Consider the following 21,186-nt stretch of genomic DNA (forward strand, 5'->3'; position numbering starts at 1 on the left):
TTTGAGCCGGCTATACGACTCCTATCAATCTGCACTTTGAAAATGAAATTGTGTGATTGCTATGCTGAAATAATGCCAAAGTTTGGTTCAGCTCGTCTTGAGGGTGTGTAGTGCAGGTCTCAGCAATGCCCAAGCCAGTATGGGTGATGGTACAAGGAGTTGATCCCCAGCAACGTAGTACATTGTCATAATATCAAACCCTGATACATCAAAGAGCTCTGAAATATAGAGGGCAAATTATAAATGAGTTACAATGATGCTTCATAGATGGTGTACATCTAAGGCCTTGTTTCCCAACTTCCAAATTAGGATACCTCGTTCGTTCTTTCCTCAAAACACACCTGCCCTTCCACGTCAACACGAGATTCGTTTTGTTTCTGTTTACCTTCTCACCATCCACTCTTTTGCTTGTCCGTCACACTCAACTGTCTTTTCACCGAAAGCATACAAGCCAAAACTCACGTTCTTTTCTCAATGGTTTCTCCATCAGATTCTCTCAACATGCATCCCGACCAGGGAGACATGGAATCCAAACTTGAAGACAAAGAGTCTCGCCCTCCATCCTCCCAGAGTCAACGCTTAGCCTCCCCTTCTGCCACTACCCTGACCTTCACGGCAGTGGCCATCCTTCGAGCCCGCAGAATCCGCGCCAGACGTCTGAACAACAGAAGAGCTCATCAGTTCGCCAAGCGCCTCAGAGCTGTCCTCAATGCTAGCGATGAGGGCGATTTACTCAAGGGACTGAAAGGGTCGAAGGCTGCCAAGATCATGAAAGGCATGATTTCCAAGCGACGCCTCCAAATCAAAGCGCGATTCCGCCGCCAGCAAGCAAAGCTAGGCTCATTGGACTCCCAGGCATCTTCAGCTTCCCCGGAAGAATCAAAGCCAGAGCTCAAGGTTGAAACCAAAGAGCCAGATCCAGCCACGCAGATTCCCCTCCCTGAGATCTTCAAGGGCCCTCTTTCCAAGCGCCGTCGCAGAATCCAAGCGCGCTTGCAGGCCAAACTCAAAGTCGCCGAGCCAAAGGTTCCCATCAGTCCTCAGTCTCCAAGTGGAGAGAAGGAGTCAAAGCCAAAGGTTGAGCAACAGAACGCAGCCACGAAGAGGCGTGATCGACGTGAGCGTATGAAGCGGGCCAGGAAGCAGTCTGACCGCGGCAAACAAACCTCCCATGCCAGAGTGCGTGATCCGAACTGGAAGTCAGGCGTTTCTATGCGTCAGGCCATGTTGTGAGGCTGCTGGGCAAGATTTCAACAGTGAATCTCGAGATGGACTTGTTTGCGGCGTTTTGCGTTGTTTGTTTTGATTAGGTAGGCTTCTTAGGTAGATGTTTTACATAGTTGCCTGTTTCTTGTCTCCTGTTGTGCTGTTATTGTGTTGTTTTTGGTCTTCCCGGCGTTTTTGAACTTCCAGGCGTTGTTTTCGAATTACCACCAAGGCTCGCTGGACTGTCTCCACTGTCATTCCTTTGCCGTGGGGGTCTGGTTTTCTTTTGCGGGTAGTCAGTGACTGGCCCCTGGGGTTTCTTGCGATGGAGTCGCGTTTTATGGCTTTTTGTTTGTGTCTTTCACTGTCTCTTTTTTCTTGGTCTGTGTTGTTGGGCAATTTGATGCTTTTGATGGGGCTTCGGTTCATTGATGAACTTGTCTTTCATTTGCCCTTTTCGCGAATTTTGCCTGCGTTGTGTCACTCACTGCTAGTTGTCATACCCAATGAATCCTGTTTGAGAAGATCCAAAATCAAAAATTAGCCTAAAGCCACCCAGGAGACCATAGTAGCCTCAGAGTCAAACCAGAGGTTTCAGGAAGAAGCCAACTCGAGCCACGCCGACAACCTGGTGCGCAGGTGAGATTATCTATCGCTATCGCTATCTTATCTTATCGTCCAATCGCGATCTGCAGTCGGCTCGGATGCAAGCAAGCTCCGGGGTCTACGTAATTTGGCAGCCTCTCCCTTCCAGCCAATTTCTTCCTTCCTCAATTCCAATCAAACCATTAACCATCCAGCCCACAATGGCAACCCTCTCAGACCCAAACAATGCCTCACGCGCAACCCCAAACATCCCCGTCGAAAAGGCCTCCCTCCACATCGGCAGCTCAACATTCATAACCGCCCCTTCCCCAAAAGTCTGGGCCGTCCTAACCGACACCTCAACCTGGCCAAGCTGGAACTCCTTCGTCCCCCACGTAACAATCCGCTCCCAGCCAACTGAACCCACACCAACAACATCTGCACAACCACCATCCCAATCCAATGCCCCGACCACAAACTCCCTATCTCCAATTCTCCAAAAGGGAACAAGATTCACCTTCCACGTCCGCATGGACCCAACATCCACATCCGAGAAACCTCAGCCTGCAACAGACGTCCATTTACTCATATCTGAGTTCAGTCCCCCGAATCCGGAGACGGGCTCTGTGGGTCGGATCGTGTGGACGGGGGATTACGATGCGCCGGGGACGATGTCGCGGTCGTTGTTGATGGCGGAGCGGGTTCATGAGATTATGGATGTGGAGGGCGGTACGGAAGTAAGGAATTGGGAGGCGCAGGTTGGTTGGGTTGTTTTTATGGTTAGGATGATGTATGGGGTGAGGCTGCAGGCGAACTTTGAGCTGTGGGTTGCTGATTTGAAGCGGTTCGTTGAATCTGGGGATGGTAATTGATTCAACTTGCTGCGCAATTGACCTTGACGATATGAATTTGAGGTTGTGGTTTCGTGCTGATGGTGATACTATGTCTGGGCGTTTGCGATACCAAGGATATTTGACTTTTCCACGAGTCCAAGAACTGACGAGCATTAAAAATTAGGGTTCTTGATATTATGCAAATCTATGATTATTTCCTCCAATATCCCATCCTACTATATCACTGATATCATACAGTCCCCAAACTCCATCATACAGGGTATACCACCAAGCGCAGATGCAAAACAAAACAAAACAATGCGAAGAGGAAAACAACGAAAAAGAAAAGAAAAGGACCTCAAGCTTCAGTCGCAAGCTTCACCCAATCCGCAGTCGAGATCCGCAACCCAGGATCCTTCACAACAGCAGGCTTAACAACGCGCTCAACAAACCCATTCCTCGGCACCCGACAACCACTAACACCCGAGCGCGCAAAGTCAATAATCTGATGTCCAGATCGCGCCATCTCAAGCCTCAACCTATGATTCATATTCGAATAAATCAACAAATCCCCCGTGGCAGCAGCCAACAGCGTCGCAGCCAGCGAGAAAACATCCGAAGCAGGCGTCGGCGCCATCTCACTACACATCAACGAAGCCAACATCTCGGGCGCCGTGAAAGGCGGGGTGAAAGAAGACATTGAAGCGCGCGTCGTGTCAACCGGCGCATCATCACTTTTCGGAATTTCCACCGTGGCCGAGAAATCAATGAACAGAGGCTCGTAGGGGAATTCGTCATCGCTTTCGCTTTCCCGGAGCAATATGTTCTGAGGCTTGATATCGCCGTGAACAACACCAGCTGTATCATGGAGCCAGTTTAGGGCGACGATAAGCTTGCGCGCGAGATTTTTGAATGCGGTCGGTCCCGCGACTGGTTCGAGCATTGCTTGCATTGGTTTTGCGCGGGCGAGATCGGCTTGGGTTTCGATGTAGGTTGAGAGGGAGAGGGGGATTGCTGTTAAGACGAGGGCACAGAGTTCTGTGTGGAAACCGTGGTAGGGGACGATGTGGTGGGCACTGCCTTGGATGTGGGAGAGGCGGGTGAGGGTTTCAGCTTCGGCTTTTAGGACTGGGCGGGCGTCGCGGCGCAGCGGGGCTTTCACGGCGAAGAGTTGCGCGGCTGTTACTGGGGAACTGGGTGGTGTTCCTAGGGTGTTCGGGGTTGGTGTGCTGCGGGCTTTGTATACGATGCTCCAGACGCCGCGGCCGAATTCGAGGTTGCGGTCGTTGGAGTCGCGGCAGATTTCGAGGTCGTCGGTGAAGTATGTGCAGACATTTTCGGTTTCGGTTTCAGTTTCGGAGGATTGGGTGTGGAATGGAGGGCGATTCTGTTTGGATATTGGAGTCACTGGTGGAGTGAGACTTGGGGTGGTTTTGTCTGTCTGGAGGGACAGCTGAATTGGTGGATTTGCCATGGTGAGGAAAATCTCTGGGTAGAGAGAGAGAGAGCTGGGTTATATCGACGTCCGGAGTACGGAGTAGTCAGTTCCAGGGTCTGGACTAGTTTTTTGATATCGGCGCCACCGCGATAGCCCAAGATTATGCACTCTGATTGTGGCGTAAAGATTAGGGAAATTGGAGAAATTAGGGAATTAGAAATAGTGAAACATATCAGATATACGGAGTTCTGGGAATTCTCTTCCATAAGAAGAAAAAAAAAAAAGCAAAGGCCGGAAGTGAGAGTCTCGAACAGGACGAACTACGGATCGACAGTGACAGCAAAATACGACGGTTCCAATTAAACGGTGCAACGGGAAATTAGGACCCTTCGGTTAATCTTTTAGCTCCTCCGAACTATAGCCAATTCACATTTCCATTTCGTATATTTCAAAACTACACTGGCGCTATGGAGTAAATTACAATCATCATTGTCCTGGAGGTCTCGTGCTAGTCCGCAGTAGTGACTTTTGAGGTCTTCCTAATGCAGCCACCCCGATCCGGGGGACGCATGCATCTCAACGGTTGTGTTGATTATATTTATTGTTTATTGTTTGTTATTTGTTATTTGCTTTCGAGGTCGCTATACTTTCCTTTATGTGTTACTGCTTAATTGGCGATTCTATGAACAGGGCTCCAGGGCTGCTGGGACGGATATCCAATCCTTCGGCCTCGTGCTGAGCGCCGAGGGAGCCATACGTAATGGACTGGTAAGCCCATAATGTACGCAGTAAGCCAACTCATCCATGACTCTCATTCTTGGAAGTACACTTCCGGCTCAATGGATCGCATTACTTGTTTTGCAAACATACTGCATCTTACATCTTGCAGCTATGAGCGCATAGCACCGGTTAAGGCTCTGACTCGCAATCCTGAGATCATAGCCCTGGAGCTCAACTTGTAATCCTGGGATATTCCGCATAAGACGCCTTTATTTTCTGCTGGTCATTACATCGTGTCATTTTAAACTTTCCTCTCGATATGCCTCTCCGATACTTCTGGTTCTCAGCAGATACTAGTCCGTACAACGACTGTACGGAGGTTCAATCGCCGACTGTCACCTCGGGAGTAACCCGACCTTGCACATTTGCAATCTCCTCCTTCGAGTTAGCCTCATGTCCGGTGTGATTGGGAAATTAGACACTCCCGTCTACCCTTGAATGCTTTGAAAGATAACCCAGCAGCTTAAGCGTCTTGGCATCTGGGCATCAGACCTTACTCCCCGGGTCTCTCATTTTATTCAGAGTTCATGATGACAAAAAGCTTCAGTAAAACCATGCCGAAACAATACCTCCAGGGCTATGTGTATACTCAGATTTGACTCAATTGATAGCTGATAGTTTGTTGTACTGTTTGAGAGTTGAGATCTTGGCCTTAGGCTGCATAATAACATCCCGACTTGGCCCCGTCCCTTTCTCTCCCTAATCCTCAACCTCGAAACTCCTCAAACTCCTCGTTACTTGGTGCAATTGACCGGCATCAAATACAGATTCACCTCCTTACACAAAAACAGTCCCGCTTCACCATGGCGACCCCTAGCAAGTTGGAGCTTGCCATGCGCACCCGGTCGCTCCGCGCCATCCAGACAGTATGCCCCCCAGACCGCGGGTTCCTGAATCCACGCCAGGTACTGACCATCCGACCAGGAACTGGAATTTCTCGACTCGGTCGGCTTGATCACCCCGGCCCAGATGAACTCCATACTCCCACCCCTCAAAGCCATCGCCGACACACATGCCACCGAAGCGGAGCGAGTCTCATCACCGGCCACCCGACAGCTGGCACAGCCGGAGCCTGTGCACCCAGTGCCGGCGCAAAACCAACCTCCAGCCCCCTATGCACCATCCTATTCCCCTCCCGCATCGCAGATGTCCAACATGTCGATGAACGAGAAGGCCGGCCAGCGCAATCAATACGCAAGCCCGCCCCCGCAGGCCCCGCCCGCGTACCCCCAAGTCCCTCCGGTCAAAATGGCAACTGCGCTCTACCAATACAGAACTCAGGATCCTGGTGATCTGTCCTTCGAGCCACAGCACCGCATCGAAGTGACTACGGAGCTGAACAATGACTGTAAGATGAACCCCTGGTTTGAAGAGACGCCTGGCTAATTATATCGAACAGGGTGGCGTGGTCGCAACCAAACTACTGGACAGGAGGGTATCTTCCCTTCAAGCTACGTGGCTGTTGAGTCGGAGAAGGCTGCTCCTTACCAAGCGCCCCCGCCTACAAACTATGGGAACATGCCCCTCCAAGTTAGCCAGGGTGGACAGCCCTCCAACCCCGCGAACCCGGAGGATCCTAAGCAGAACAAGCTCGAAGAAGGCGGTAAAAAGTTCGGAAAGAAGCTGGGCAATGCTGGTATGTTTGACAGGTCCCTCCCCCCCTTGCGTTTGCTCGAGCCATGCATGCTAATTGAGAATAGCAATCTTTGGTGCCGGTGCTACTATGGGTTCCAACATCGTGAACAGTATCTTCTAATCTTATAGCGTGGTTGATTATGGTTGATTCCCTGCAATTTTGTAATTGCAATTTGCAGTTCTCGTTCTCGTTCTCGTGTTCACACTCATTGATACGGCGTTGGTGGCTTGTCATTTTGCTTCAACTATTACAGGATTGACTGGGCTCTAGCAGTGCTTATTGACACCCAAGGCCATATCACTAATGAGCCCCAGAGGGGCACCGTACATATTTAGCTTGGCCCATGTGTCAAATATGATTCCCTCGAGTCCAAATTCCACTCATTCCCTGCATCTCGTGGTGAGAGACCCCACTGTGGCTTCCCATAACCGCGATTTCCGTAGATTCCCATGTGCCCCTGCACCTCATCAAGGCGAGACAGCGCATCTATTCGTATCTTTGAAACATACCATCTCGCCACGAGCACAAGGGCGCAGCACACCATCGATAACAAGAACTAACTCGCCATCCAACCAGTCCACGCCACTGACATATCACCCACCCGCATACGTAGTAACGAGGATAACATATCAATATCAGTCTGCACGCCATTCACGCACGAAAGATAAATATACGCGCCGATCCCCAAGCCCCCTAGACCCGCAGTCCACAGTCCGTGCTATAGCGTCCTGCGGCCCGCAACTAGCGCACCGATAACCAAAGCCCCCCCCATTTCCCAAAGCCCCCATCTCAGCGCTTACACACGCACTAACCCACCTAGCCAGTTTCAGAGCCATCGGTCCTTGACCCGATATTATTAGCTGTCTGCTATTCGCGCTATGTGGGCGGTTCGCGTGCATGATGGCTTCGCATCTGGATCCAGTAGCGCCAGACCGGTCTTGGGGAATGAGGAGTCTTAAAAGAGCGCGGTTGCGCGTTTGTTGGAAGATAGCGGGCGTTGACCGTTTTTCCTGATATGAATTACGGAGATTGATGAGTTATTGAATGATGATTGTTTCTACTTTGTTGGTTTTTTTATTTGTTGGTTGTGTGAGGGCTGATGATTGGGATGATTTTACGAATAATCTTGCTACGGATTTGGTATGGTTCATTCTCATTTATTCTGGGGGTGTGTTACAAGATGATGGAGTAACGGGTGATACTGACATGATTTAAGGCGCCATTGATTACATTGTTCGGCGAACGAATTACGCAACAATTCTTATCTGAGTCGATCAGTGTGCTGGATAATGTCATCTTTGCTCTTTCGCCATTGGGTGTGTTGACTGCTGTGGTGTCTGTGATTAGAATCTGCGGGAGTTCATCGCTTCGGGCGTTTGTGGGAAGAGCACAGGAAGGTCCTGCTGAGGCTGAAAGTGAGCTGTTGCCCTGTGTTTCGGAATCCACTGCTGAGCTATTCAATGATGGTGGTGTTGCGCGGGTCTTTGGTAGACCGAAAATCGTGGAGGTTGTGTCCTGGGAAGAGCTTGATGAAAAGACTGGGGAGAAATCGACGAGGATCGGTACTATGAAAGAGGCTCTTGAGGAGGGGGCTTGGTCTTGTAGAGGCAAGACGTTTCCGAGTGCATTGCCTGAACTTGATATCCCCAATCTTTCTTTGAATAAAGGGATCAAGAGACGGGGTCAGGGGTGGTTTTATTCTGCTGCAGTGCTTGGTGGTTTGCTTCAGAGTGGTGCGTATCATTTCAGATTGCTGTTCGAATTCGAGGATTGACCAATGCTTCAAACAGGCACTATAATGTACGCTATCCTAACGGTTTTTGTGTTTCCGGAACACTTCAAGAAAGACGACAAAGCTGTCGCCTCATACGCATTTCCATTCTACCTCATAGGGACGACCATGTTGTTCATTGGAATGTTCTTCTGCGCCTTCATCACAGAGCGCTCCTCGAAAGAATATTACCTCCGACCAGAAAAGCCAAGTAAGATATACTGGGTGCAGCCAGGCAATCAAGACGTCGGCGATCAAGTTTTCAACGCCTTCCTAGCCGTCAAAGAAGACACGGATGAATACATCAAGTCTGTCCGAGATCGAAGATTCGACAGAAAGTACCTCGAGATATACTCAACGCTCGGCTCAACATTGCTAGGCTTCATTTTACAATTCGTCGGACTGAGAGGCCTTCACGCCTCCGTCATCTTAGCCCAGCTAGGATCGACATTTCTAATGGCGATTATACGAACCTGTTTGCGGACTGAGCGAATGGCACCAGGAGAGAACAAAATGAAAGATGAAAGGGATCTCACATCTCACAAGCAGCAGGAATTGGACTGCTTTGCTTTTCATCTTGAGGATCTACACTCTTTTGATCTCGTTCCGCTGCCTGATCAGTCTGCGAATATGCCTTCGCCGAGCATTACTTTGCAAGTCGAAACACCCAGCGCGAAACAGATTATTAAAACAAGAGTTCAGCTGGCAAGGTTGACATCCGACTCTAATCAAAGCTTGAATGTTGATTGGGATGATATGCCTATTCGTCAGGTAGCTAGAAAACTTGCCCAAGCGATTGAGTCAACAATGGACTTGTTAAGCGACTGGGGAGTTGAGCTTGGAACCAACTTCAGCTTCGAGCTTGGCTTTGAGTGCGCGAAAAGCTCGTCACCCGATAAGACTGAGTCGGCGGGGACTTATTCAATTGGTCTTGTGCGTTGCGGTGACGTCCTGCGATGGAAGGTCAATGTCAATGAGCTTGAGGCTGTGCTAGGCTTGTGGGTTTGGTCTGTTCATAAGTCAAATGCACATTTGCACAATTCGACGTTTTGCCGCTTGGTTGGATTGGATGAGGCTGAGGCAAGTCTGGAGGACACTTATCTGTATTTCCATAAGTGGATCTTTCGACAAACTGAGGCGAGAGTTGTCAAGGCTGGGTTGATCGACGGTGCCAACCGCCTTTTCATATCAGAGCCGAAAGACGACCAATCCGAGAAATCTGTTCTGACAGTAAGAACAACGAGTCCACTTGAGAACATGGCTGCCCAGGACATCTTTGTACAATTTCTCAAGGAAGCTGTGCCTCACCTGAAGGATCTCGGAAGTGAAACCGATGTTGTCCCTGGTATTCAAGGCTCCTTTTTCAGCTCTAATGCTCGCATAAACGACTTGGTCTCCGGGGTGGAAGACTCTGGGCTAGGGACGCGAGAGGATGCGTTACTGTGCATTGTACCAGTGTTGAAGAGATTCGGCCTTCTGCCTACCTTTTCTGGTGACTTCCCAATGATCCGAGCTCGCATTCAAGGATTGATCACACAAGGGAAATGGAAGACGGCCTTTGAATTGCTTCGCTGGATATGTGAGCGATCAATTGGTCCTGAACTCAAAACGTCTTGTTACGCATTGGCGTACCTTTGCCATCAAGCGATGCTAAGTGACAGCTCCGCTGTCCGCAGCGAAGGAGCTGAGCAGACATGCAGGCTCATCAGTTCTGACATACGAGATGCCTTTTTCCAAACACGTTCACGCTACTTACCCCAAGATTGGACCAAGTCCCAACAGCGTGTTGCTTGGTGGGATAGTTTCCGCGCTCAGTTTGGCTGGGTAGCGTACGCAATCACAAAGGATAACCCTGATTTGAGATCGACTCATAACTTCTTGGAGAGCGAGGGAATACGAGAAGAGTTGTACAATACCCAGGATCCACAGTATGGGACACAAGATCTGCTCGATAGCAGACGGGCATTCAAATATTTCCTCGCATCCAATTCTATCGATCTTGAAGATGGAGTGTTGTCAGATGAAGACGGAGATGGTCTTTGCCTTGGATGGGCCATTCGAAACTCCCATGGGTTATTACTCTATTTTCTCCTCATGAGGGTGATCGAGTGGAGTGCACAAATACCGAACTTGATACCAACTGCCTACGCCCATGCAGCTCAAAATAAGTCCCGTTTTGCGATCCGGGTTCTTCAGCGCCATAACATGGACATCAACACCGTGGATTCATTCAATCAATCAGCGCTGATCCAATGTGTTGCACGCGCCGATCTGGAGGGTTCCCGCATTCTACTTGAATACGGTGCGAATGTCAACGGCAGCCACAAAGCAGGCGGAATAATCCCATTGATCGCAGCTACAGAGCTGGGACATGTCAACATCGTGGAATTGCTTTTGCAACATGGAGCCTCTCCAGACACGCTGGGCCCTCGGGGACTGCCGGTCATGTGGTGGGCTAGCCGTTGCGGCAATATTGAGGCTGTGGATATGCTTTTACGCTATGGCGCCGACATCAACACTGCCCACTCTGAGGAGAAGACTCCATTGATGTTTGCTGCTGCCGAAGAGCAAATTGACATGCTATCCTTTCTCATAACAAAGGGGGCAGATATTGATGCACGCGATAGCCAGGGCCATACTGCACTTATGTGTGCAGCATTCGATGCTCATCCTCAAGTGCTTCAGATGTTGATCACCGGAGGTGCAGATTTGCAGCTCCGAAACAACGAGGGCTTGACAGCTTTAGATCTGGCTAATAGGAAAGAAGAAGGCCTTAGGGCTACTCAGCAATATGGGCACGGCATGCCTTTCATGGGTGTGCAACCAGCGACGAATAAGCATGCTCGCTGTCTGCAAGTTATCGCTATTTTGAAGCATTCCATGAAAGTTGCATGAATATCTATTACATTGCGGGATCTATTAGAATTGTCCTCGTAGTCTTTATATTCAAATCACTGTTTTTATAGGTACCAGTTTTCTACTTTCACTTGCATTTGGCTATCCTTTTTCTGTCTCAACATAGGGTTAATCCAAACGACCGTAACATCAATCGATGGCGACACAGAGCGACGTTACTGATGTTCCCCCACACAAGGAGATTCTTGATGAGCCCACAAAGTTTCCTAACTGTTCTTGGCCTCCTGGCACCTGAAGAATACGCCAATGAAGATCTTCCGTACGTTGTGATGGTCCGTGGGGCCAACCTATCAGATCGCTCAATGGACCATCCTAAGCGCCCAGCGGGGATGAACATGCAGTAGTCCCGTGTGACTCGCGGGTCGTCAATGAGGTCTCTGCGACCAATTTCACATGAGGGATCTCTTTCGTTTGTCTTGATCTAATAATAGCGCTGAAGCTCCTAGTGCGGAGCTCAAGCTGTGGTCATTGAAAAAGAATGGCCCGCCACGAATCTCCCCCTCTTCGGAATTGTACCATCCATTACTCCTCATTTTGGACCCCCGATTGATTTCAAGGTCTATTGTTGATACACCTCGACTTGGACTACCTCAGACACTTTTAGACAGCACCCGTCACTTGTTATTGACTTGGTTCTCCTGTCTGATTTGTACTTTGCTACCCCGCATCTCCTGGAAAGGCCAAGGACCATTGAATCTGACAGACGGCAACGAGATAAAAATTCTATTCGAGAACCATTATATCTTGAACATTTGGTATAAAGGATCTTGGTTTGAGAATTGCGGTTGACTCGGAATCATGTCTCAACAACAAAATTGGGCCGCTCCGCCCATGTCTGGTAAGACTTGACTGCATCTTTTGGATTGATCCTCAAAAGCTGACGGGTGAATGATAGCACCTGCACATATAACAGGTACGGTAATTCGAGTTTTGTTCGCATTCAAATTTGGAACTTATACTATTCGCAGCCTTTCCACCAATCCAGCCTCATACGCGACAATCTTCGGCCGATCAACCACCAAATTTTAGCTATGCGCCGCCCCCAGGAAGGTCGCCCCCTACAAATGGAGGGTATGCGCTACCTCCGCCTCCATCGAGCCCGCCCCCGGGGGGTTCACAGCCAAGCCAGCCAGAGTATTCAGAGGGACAGTATCCACCTCCACCCGTTGACCAGAAGGCGATTCAAGAATACAACCTAGATGCGTACCGCCAGAATTCAGCCATTGGGAATCTTTCAATATCCTCCCAGACACCCCCTCCAGCAGCAAAGATGGAAAGGATACCGGGTGGTGCGCCTGCGTTTGGAGAGTTCGTTGGAGCGCACTCAACCAATCAGGATGATGTTGGAACATTCAACGGAGGAAGTTACAGAGTCAGTCACCGAGATACAAACTCACTTTTGACCATCCAATTGGCGATGGGTTGTCCCTTGACAGTTAGGCCAGGTAAGTTATCCTCCAAATCCTCTCATGGCCGATGAACCTGTCTATCTTACGTCTGGTCATTCTAATCATGGCTCTGCAGGTGCAATGATTGCAATGTCGCCCACAATCACACTCCGAGGAAATGTGAGCTTCTCCTGGAAGAAGCTCTTTGCCGGTGGAAGTATGAGTATGTCGCATTATACGGGTCCCGGCGAGCTATTGCTTGCGCCATCTGTGCTGGGAGATGTTATTGTCAACCTAGTCAACGATGGAGACAATTGGAAGATCGGCAGGGATGCCTTCTTAGCCCACACCAGCGGTGTGCACCATGAGTACAAGGCCCAAGGTCTGACCAAGGGTGTATTTTCCGGTGAAGGTCTGTTTGTTTACCACATCACCGGCACTGGGCTTCTTTGGATGCAGAGTTTTGGTGCAATCATCAAAAAAGACGTAAGAACCCACGAGATCACTGGTTTGCCCGAGATTTGGCTAATTTACTTCTGATAGCTCGTTGACAAAGAAGTATACATCATCGACAACGGACATCTCGTGGCTTGGAATTGTGATTATAAGATGATCCGTGTTGCATCTGGTGGCCTCATTTCTAGTTTCAGCTCTGGGGAAGGCCTTGCTTGCAGGTTCGAAGGACCGGGATCGGTTTATCTGCAAACCAGAAACTTGAATGCCTTCGCAGCACAAATGAAGCTCAGCACAGCCAGTGGCTAACTTCGATGTACTGATCTGCCTCAGCCATGGGAGATCCAGTCGGCACATACGTTTCAGATTCCCGCACATTGTATATTTTCCAGTGTTAGTGTGGGCGTGGGCCATATTCGAGCTGGTCTCCGTTTTATACCAATTTGTGTATTCAATCAGCATGTTCTGCAAGTGATTAGGCAATTTAGCTCATTGCGAATGAAATTTCCTCCTTTATGGTAAATTATTGACTGGTCTGGGAGTTGAGCGCTTGCTTCTGAGATTTCGAATCATTTGTCAGGCTATTGATATACCAGGATCTCACATCTCAGTTCTTCGAATAGTTGTTGAAGAGCAATTCGACCCCGGGAGGATCATAGAGCGGCTTATCGCAGGGCCGTTATCGCATACTCGCACGTGACTTGGCTTCGATTCCGGATTACCTCATCCTTGTTGACCCACCGCCTGGAACAAGTTGTCTCAGTACAACAGAGCAAGGCAAGCTGCCCGTTTCGCTATTGAGCTGTGCTCCTCAAAGATCTTTGCACCATGTCTTCCCAATCACCGGAAAGCTCCAACCCTTCATTCTCCATGTCCGCGTACATGGTGCCCTCCCCGCCAGAATTCATACTCCGACGACGAGGTCGCCTCCCTCCCATCTGAATCTACAACCGAGTCCGACCTCGAGACTCTGTCGGAATACTCCTCCGATGCCGAAGAAGAATGGCGGGAAAGCATCCAACAACTTGAATTGCTTTTGAGCATGGTTCTGGTACCCTTCATCGGGAAACTCATGGGCCGCCGATGCGCGTATTGGAGTGAGTACAAGCACCGGAAAACAGTGCTCGCAATCTGAGGCATGTTTTGCTAATCGCATATCTTCATAGGTTGGACACGATTCATGCAGTGGAAATACCCAGTTGAGGTTGTGATCCAGAACCCGGGCGCATTCAAGGCAGCGGGCGTTGTTGAGGCGGCTGCAACTTTATGATCACTGCACTAAAACCGGCTCTCGCAAACTACACAATAACACATCACACACGCTTTACTTTCTCCGATATCCCGAAAGCCCACATCACTGATCCCGCTTGATGACCCGTCATTCACTGAACTCCCTCTTCAACCCCCACCCGGCTCATTTTCGCGGCTTGAAACCATGCACACCAACGAACCACCCGCCCAACATCACGAGTCAATCAAGCCTGCTTGAAAGCACAGGAACGTGAACGCAGAACGGGAGCCCAGGAGGTTGGTCCGTGATGACCTATGGCTACTTGCATAGACGAAGCATGTCCATATCTTGAATAGAAACAAAGGTTGGACTTGGTCTATGAAAAGATGTGTTTGATTCTCCTGTCATCTAAGAACGTTCTATACCCACTGAATTAATAATCTTTCACTGCTAGCAGTGTACATGGAACTCAACCAATGGATAGCTTCGCTCAATAGAGCTGTGGCATTCACGGCCCACGACACTGACTCAAACACAACACCAAAGGTGATATCCATGACAAGATGGCCATCTCTCATACTTGACTCTTCTCCTCAACTCATTAAAATCCCATGCGTCTCTTCCGGGGCCAGATTTATGTTTGTTTGGTTTTTCGGTCTTTTCCACTATTACATCTGTGAGTATCAATGGATTTTCTCTCTCCTGGCAGTCATTGATATTATGTATAAATTAGGTTTTCTGATTTACAGTACAGTGATGTTGCTGTTGTTTTCGTCTTCTCCGCATGACAATTAGTAGAGCTTGTTTTTCCGCCAAAATCCAGATAGCGCAGCAGCCGGGCTACGGTCGGTCTGGCCTCTTGTCGAGGGATCCAGCTGGGACCGGCTGCCAACCAACCAGGACATCTCGTCACTTGGGTCATCGCGTTCTTTGTCATTGCTTGTCGACGTCTCACATCCAATGGGTGGCGCAAAAGCCATCGTATCTGATGTTTCCAGGTCGATGCACTCAGGGCGCACTGATGTGGCCGCACAAAGTTCTCCTTTCTTTTCAGCGCCGCTGTAGCGACTCGGCGTTGGATTTGCTTTGGAAGTTTGAGGTTGGTCCAAAGGCCTTCTGAGACCTGCAGGCGTCAGCAACTCTTGCAGGTGTGATGCAACTATGGCCGGAAGCCGGGGGTCCATGATCGTGTCAAAAGCGGCTTCCAGGGTTTGATAAAACAAATCATCGTCTTCGACTCGACTCAGTGCATGCAAGTCAAAGTCACAGATTGATGTAGGTGGATCCTTGATCGGACAAGAACCATAGTCCAGTTCTTCTGCAAAGCCCTGGTCAAGAGGTAGAGATTGATCCTTTGACTTGTCGGGAGACACACTTCTCGATTTATGTGCTTGTGAGACCTGTGAGACCTGTGCTAAGAGAGCATTCTTCTCCACATCTCCGCCGACATATTCGGGCCCCTGGCTTGAACGCAGATCAAGATACTGCTGGAGTGGGCTGCTGCTGTTATTGGAAACGATCTGAGCCGCGGCCTTTGGACTCAAGCGTTTGCTGAACACCTTTTCGCGGATGCTGCTCATGTTGAAAAGACTAGAACGGCTTTTCTCTGCAAGCTTCAGTATAGGTCGTTGACTTGGCGGACCTGGAACCTGCTGCTGTTCTTGATGCTTTTTATTGCCCTCATCTGGCCACAGCTCTTTCCTCTCTTCCAGCAACAACCATAACTCTGAAAGTCCCCAGTATCTCTCTTCCAATTGGTTGCTTGGGATTTCGCTGAAGGTGCCTTGGGAGTTAAGGCCGGCATGCAACAAATCAAGCAGATGTTTCTCAAGAGCGTGGTCATTTTGTTTGGCGTTATCTTCACTTTCGCTCCAGGTATATGGAGTGCAAGATGATTGTGTCGATAATCTTTCCCTCTTCTGTGGAAATTCAACGAGTGGGGATAAAAGACGTTTCGGGGGTCGCAGGGAGCAAGTCTCGTCTCGTGGTTCGATGTTCTCCAGAACGTCGACCTTGAATGAATCATTTTTGCAATCGCCAACGTCCCTTTGGACGAGATCGTCTGATGAGTCCTGTGCTGGAATAGGCTCATGGGGGTCTCTCGCACCAAGAAACTTGAAAATGTCGGTACCTGGTGGACAAAGACTTGGACGATGTTTGAACCATTGCGATGGGGTTGCTGGCGGGCGCGGAGCTTCTCCCTGTAGCATGAGGGACTTTGGATTATTGGAGGTCATGTCTACCTCTGATAGGGTGCTCCTCGTATGGTTACTTGCGTGGCAATTGGACAGCGGTCCTCCCGGCTGTGTTGCAGCAGGATTAGGGGCAGGGATATTTCCTGACGACGGGTTCGACAAAAACATCCATTTCGAGAAGGCAAGATCCGACGACGTTTGGCGCTTTCGAAAGACATCTTTTGGACTTGGTTTGGGGCAAGAGTCCGATGGCACGCTTGGAGGGTCATTAGGAGATGAGGTCTTTCCCTTGCTGAAAATCCCCAGACTAGCGATTTTGCGCAACTTCTTGAGATTAGCAGAGTTCATACAAGCTTGGAGGTGGTACATACCGTCAATCTATTCTCGGTGACATTCATGGCGTGGAAATCATCGTTCATGGTGCGCCTTCTCCCCCGGGGTTTCTTGCCCTTTCTGACCGGAGCATGCGACTGGGACGTTCCTGGTGTATTGCCTTTGTACTCGTAGTGATCCTCTCGTGTCTTGTGTCTGGGCTTCAAATCAAAGTCATGGCGGGGTTTCTTCCGACCCTTGAGTTGGGTCAAAGGTTCGGTAGGTGACGCAGCGATTTCGTCAAATTGCCCGGCTCTCTTTTTGGAAGTTGTGTGAGGTCGACTATTCGCACCCTCGGAAACTTCCAGCTGAATATGAGGAATTTCATTGCCCGAGGGCTTGCTTGGACCCTCATCTGTACTCTGATCTGAAGCTCAGTCAGTTGACATGAATCTTAGTACCATCTCGACCGCGGCGATATACCTTCATGGCGATGATGCGGTTGGTCCTGCACAGTGGACAACCATCGTTGGATTGAATCTTGTTGCTCATCCATAGCTTGAATCAATGCTCTTGCCAGTAAAGACGAGATGGTAAAGTAGATTGAATGAAGTAATAAATCTGGAGACAGCGAGGCTGAAGTTTGCAAGGTCACCGCCGAAGAAGGCACGACCATTTCATTACACAACATTGCACCTTCAACTCACCTCTCTCCAGAAACATTCGCATTTTTAGGTGCCCAGTGAACGACAACACTTCTTGGTGAAAGGGCATGCTCAATCCACTTGATGCTGTTGGCCGTTTTCACCTGCCAACGGTGAGCGCTTACCGAGCACCGGCCTCGAGCGGCTACTGACCCAGACATCGATTTCGCGCTGGAAACCAACTCTCATCAAATATGGCCTCCAAACTGTCGAGATTGTATAGATCCAACCCATGCGTCGATCTTTCGCCATTCCCCGGAACCTTTCCGGCAGACACGGCCCAGGCCGCAGGTGGGCCTACGGGCACTGCCCATCTCCCCGAGTGCACGCACAAGTTCAAGGCAAAGGCTAGACCTCTGCAACTGCATATCGCAAGTCTGCATGGCCAGACCTTCAGCCGCCTTGGGCAATCATTTCCCGACCGAATAAGGAGCATCAAGATTGCATAAGCACATGTACAACCAATGGTGCATACAGCTGCGAGGTACGAAGTCTACCACTTGGTCCACAGCCCCGCTCGGCTCGCGCTGGCTCTCGTTCAAGGCGCATGTGCTTTATCGCGTCATGTTTACCGGAATCTCACAAATTCCGCCAGAATATTTCAGCCTTATAAGCGAGAGACTATGTATTCAATTTTGAGGGTGAGGGGCAATGTACAGCCGTTGCCCTTAGTGCCGCCAATCCTTCATGGATACGGAACATCGGACACATTCTGATTGATCGCTGAAGGATGAGCCGACACGACCCGCAAATCAATCAATTCAAGGTTTAGACCCGTGGGCTTTGGCGGGTTTATCGCTCTGCAGCTCCCCCACTTTGTACTCTTTCGAGCGGACTCCGCGCTTTTGGTGGCTCTGGCCAAGCTCCCAGACAAAGACACAGTAAGCATTATATTGCGCGTTGTGGGCATCTCATGGCTATCTGACCAGTGGAAATTTTCCAGCGACGTGGAAGCCCTAACGCAGTGTGATTGTTACACGGGACTGAATGCTGACTCGCCTCGCAACCACTAGGATCTCCCTGTCACTTCACCACCCGGACGAATTCTGATTTTTGTCCTTTCCTTCTTTCGTGTATCGTCTCTTCCTTCATCCTTTCCTTCCTCCTTCGAATCACGTTGATTCCGTCTTTACCGGCTATATAGTTCTTACCAGAACCTCGACAGGATGTCTAAGCTATTTGTTCAGTGGGTACCATTCCTCCGGAGACAAATTTGTGCTTGTTGAATCCAGGCTAACGACTATTGCGATTTTGTTCAGCGGTCTTTCTTGGCACACCAATGATGATACTCTGCGCCAGGGATTTGAGCAATTCGGTGAGATCCAAGAAGCCGTCAGTCCCATTCTGCTCTGTGCATCGCAATTTTGGAGCTTGCACTAAAATCCACTCGTGCAGATTGTGGTGAAGGATCGTGCCACGTTGCGTAGCCGTGGGTTTGGCTTCGTTCGCTTTGCTTCAGATGCCGAAGCAGATGCCGCGATGGAAGCCATGAACAATCAGGAGTAAGAACCGGGCCTAGATCTTGTGCATTTGAATTCCAGCGCAGCATTCTCATGCATGTTTCAGATTTGACGGACGGGTCATTCGTGTCGACAAGGCCTTTGACCGCCCTCAACGTACCGATGGTGGCTTCCAGGGCCGGGGTGGGTACAATTCGCAACCCCCCTCCGGCTACCAGGGTAATGCTGGTTATGCTGGGGGTAACTACCACCCTAATGCTGGGTACAACAACGGGGGTGGTGGATACGGGGGTGGATACAACCGCGGGTACAACAACAGCCCAAGTGGTCCCACCGGCTACGGCGCGGGGGGGTTATGGCGGCGGTGGCTACGGTATGTTAGAGGATCGCTGGAAACATTATCACTCATGAAACATACTTACTCTGAAACAGGTGGTGGTCCCAACACCGGATACGGTGGTGGAGGAGGTGAGTTCAATGCCCATTAGACCCCGGAATTTTTCCCACTGACAACCGCAGGCTGGCGTGGCAACAACGGCGAGCAGGCTCCTCAGGACGGCCACCACCACTGAATGAGCTGATATGCTTTCAGTTCTTCTTTTTGCAATATTTCTACATTTTGCCTTCCTTTTTTTTTCAAAAAGAAGTAACAACATATCACGGCAGGAATGTGGTGAATGATCGGGGATAGCGGGTGCTAATTTTCCAATCTTGCAACGAGATCATTCTATTCAATCAAGCTCGACAAGCTACGGAGGGTACATGGGTTTTCGTAGCTGGCGTTGGGTCATGAGATGCCCGATTTGAGCATTTATACGGTTGCATTCGGCCTCGTCTACAAAGTTATTTTGGTGTTGTGTTGTTTTTGTTTCACAGAATGATCCATGTGTGTTTTCAGATAATTTGCACTACGAGTTTCATGTTCCACGACAGAGCCCTTTTTATCAATCTACAGAGAAGCAGTGACCTTATCTCAAATCATGTGTATTCAAAATCACATAGCAAGGCTGAAAGCTAGCCATGCTCATTTGACAGACTGGGATCGCCACGATGATACAGTACCAGACAAAATGCATGTACTTACTCAATCGCAGAGTGGCCATCAGCATGTTCGGGATCTCTGGCTGCCTCCTCCAATGACTTGGTGACATGGAGCTCAGCTTCCTTCTCCTCGGCCTCCCCGAGACCCTCAGCCTCAATAGCTTTGACCCTCTTCACCAGATCCGTAACATGTACATCTGCAGTTCCAAGGCCAATGCCGTCGAGTGCCTTCTCCAACATGAACAAATATTCAGTATTCTTTCCACTAGCACCTTCACTGGAAGCGATAACCTGAGCGACTTGCTGGGGATCGCGAGACGCGGCCTCCCGAAGGAACTGCGAGTTAGACGGCTGGCCAATATAAACCATGCAGATAATGGGCGCCGACGCCTGATCTCCACTGGCATTACTGCCCCCAATATCGACAGTTGGGTGGAAAGGTGTGTAATGGGCGGTATAACCGTTGATTTCCCGTTCGTCAAGATAGTCGTGCACTTCTTCAGCATGGGAAGCTGGAATATGATATGCTGCACCCCAGACCTTCCCGGTCGAAGCGGACTCTGACTCTAGCTGGGCGAGCTGATCATACTTAGTATGGGTTTTTCAAGGGGTCTTGCACCACTCACCGGGTCATCGAGGGTCTCCCAAAAGCTTCGTTCAATGACAGTGACTACCCGGCCGGGATTCTCACGAGTACCGCGGTGGTCAGAACTGCTCTCAAAGTCAGCAATGGCTCATTTCTTTCCAGGCTGTTTGCATTGTAATGCTGCATACGCACCTAGCCTATACAGATGGGATATTAGTGTCGTTTCAAAGGAGAGACATATTCAGACCTGCACATTCACTTACCTGCCAGAATCGTCGCACATAGCCACTGACATAGCCCGGAATGCGCTGGTCTGCATCATGTCAGCTATCTTCATTGGTTGAGCCAGCCACACAGCTTAGGCTCGTCCTAGTGCTTCGAACGGCTGTGTTGCTTGGCAACTTCACGTACCATAGTGTGGAGGTGGCTTCCAGATCAAGCTCCTGAGGCCTAATCAGCAATTGTTGACTTTGGTTACTGCATCAGATCTCAGATCTATGAGTCAACTTACCCGTATCCGAATACCCACAGATCACCTTTAGGGAAATGAGTCTTCCACGTCCGACCTTCAGGATGGACGAGATGTCCTTGTTCGGCAGCTGCCATGTTGAATATGACAATGCTGGTATGTTCAATATGCAACTTTGGGAG

The 21,186-nt window shown here is 49.7% G+C and overlaps 10 protein-coding genes across 10 annotated transcripts; 7 read left to right on the forward strand and 3 right to left on the reverse strand.

Moving 5' to 3' along the window:
• Positions 1-474: 474 nt before the first annotated feature.
• On the forward strand, positions 475-1,233 carry N7506_004572 (uncharacterized protein; the record flags this gene model as incomplete). The annotated part of the gene is made up of 1 exon (XM_056953866.1): positions 475-1,233. The coding sequence occupies one exon, from the start codon at positions 475-477 to the stop codon at positions 1,231-1,233; it is 759 nt and encodes a 252-aa protein (XP_056812755.1).
• Positions 1,234-2,012: 779 nt separating this feature from the next.
• On the forward strand, positions 2,013-2,663 carry N7506_004573 (SRPBCC domain-containing protein; the record flags this gene model as incomplete). Its single annotated transcript, XM_056953867.1, has 1 exon — positions 2,013-2,663. The coding sequence occupies one exon, from the start codon at positions 2,013-2,015 to the stop codon at positions 2,661-2,663; it is 651 nt and encodes a 216-aa protein (XP_056812756.1).
• Positions 2,664-2,982: 319 nt separating this feature from the next.
• N7506_004574 (protein kinase domain-containing protein) lies at positions 2,983-4,098 on the reverse strand (the record flags this gene model as incomplete). Its single annotated transcript, XM_056953868.1, has 1 exon — positions 2,983-4,098. The coding sequence occupies one exon, from the start codon at positions 4,096-4,098 to the stop codon at positions 2,983-2,985; it is 1,116 nt and encodes a 371-aa protein (XP_056812757.1).
• A 1,547-nt stretch (positions 4,099-5,645) lies between these two features.
• N7506_004575 (SH3 domain-containing protein) lies at positions 5,646-6,598 on the forward strand (the record flags this gene model as incomplete). The annotated part of the gene is made up of 4 exons (XM_056953869.1): positions 5,646-5,708; positions 5,767-6,190; positions 6,242-6,478; positions 6,543-6,598. 4 exons carry the CDS (start codon positions 5,646-5,648, stop codon positions 6,596-6,598), a joined length of 780 nt encoding a protein of 259 aa, XP_056812758.1.
• Positions 6,599-7,525: 927 nt separating this feature from the next.
• N7506_004576 (ankyrin repeat domain-containing protein) lies at positions 7,526-11,144 on the forward strand (the record flags this gene model as incomplete). The annotated part of the gene is made up of 3 exons (XM_056953870.1): positions 7,526-7,666; positions 7,695-8,211; positions 8,269-11,144. 3 exons carry the CDS (start codon positions 7,526-7,528, stop codon positions 11,142-11,144), a joined length of 3,534 nt encoding a protein of 1,177 aa, XP_056812759.1.
• A 909-nt stretch (positions 11,145-12,053) lies between these two features.
• Positions 12,054-13,315, forward strand: N7506_004577 (AIM24 family protein; the record flags this gene model as incomplete). Its single annotated transcript, XM_056953871.1, has 4 exons — positions 12,054-12,078; positions 12,134-12,610; positions 12,690-13,039; positions 13,097-13,315. 4 exons carry the CDS (start codon positions 12,054-12,056, stop codon positions 13,313-13,315), a joined length of 1,071 nt encoding a protein of 356 aa, XP_056812760.1.
• Positions 13,316-13,834: 519 nt separating this feature from the next.
• N7506_004578 (uncharacterized protein) lies at positions 13,835-14,276 on the forward strand (the record flags this gene model as incomplete). Its single annotated transcript, XM_056953872.1, is given in 3 exon segments — positions 13,835-13,891; positions 13,908-14,103; positions 14,173-14,276. 3 exon segments carry the CDS (start codon positions 13,835-13,837, stop codon positions 14,274-14,276), a joined length of 357 nt encoding a protein of 118 aa, XP_056812761.1.
• Positions 14,277-15,028: 752 nt separating this feature from the next.
• Positions 15,029-17,233, reverse strand: N7506_004579 (uncharacterized protein; the record flags this gene model as incomplete). The annotated part of the gene is made up of 3 exons (XM_056953873.1): positions 15,029-16,756; positions 16,804-17,159; positions 17,206-17,233. The coding sequence occupies 3 exons, from the start codon at positions 17,231-17,233 to the stop codon at positions 15,029-15,031; spliced, it is 2,112 nt and encodes a 703-aa protein (XP_056812762.1).
• Positions 17,234-18,614: 1,381 nt separating this feature from the next.
• N7506_004580 (RNA recognition motif domain-containing protein) lies at positions 18,615-19,480 on the forward strand (the record flags this gene model as incomplete). Its single annotated transcript, XM_056953874.1, has 5 exons — positions 18,615-18,634; positions 18,708-18,780; positions 18,844-18,950; positions 19,015-19,376; positions 19,428-19,480. The coding sequence occupies 5 exons, from the start codon at positions 18,615-18,617 to the stop codon at positions 19,478-19,480; spliced, it is 615 nt and encodes a 204-aa protein (XP_056812763.1).
• A 508-nt stretch (positions 19,481-19,988) lies between these two features.
• Positions 19,989-21,141, reverse strand: N7506_004581 (gamma-glutamylcyclotransferase; the record flags this gene model as incomplete). The annotated part of the gene is made up of 6 exons (XM_056953875.1): positions 19,989-20,528; positions 20,576-20,660; positions 20,728-20,732; positions 20,799-20,848; positions 20,947-20,978; positions 21,047-21,141. The coding sequence occupies 6 exons, from the start codon at positions 21,139-21,141 to the stop codon at positions 19,989-19,991; spliced, it is 807 nt and encodes a 268-aa protein (XP_056812764.1).
• Between the last annotated feature and the right edge of the window lie 45 nt (positions 21,142-21,186).

The sequence above is a fragment of the Penicillium brevicompactum genome (genome assembly GCF_028827555.1).
Source record: "Penicillium brevicompactum strain IBT 35665 chromosome Unknown utg000003l_segment0_segment0, whole genome shotgun sequence".
Lineage (NCBI taxonomy): Eukaryota > Fungi > Ascomycota > Eurotiomycetes > Eurotiales > Aspergillaceae > Penicillium > Penicillium brevicompactum.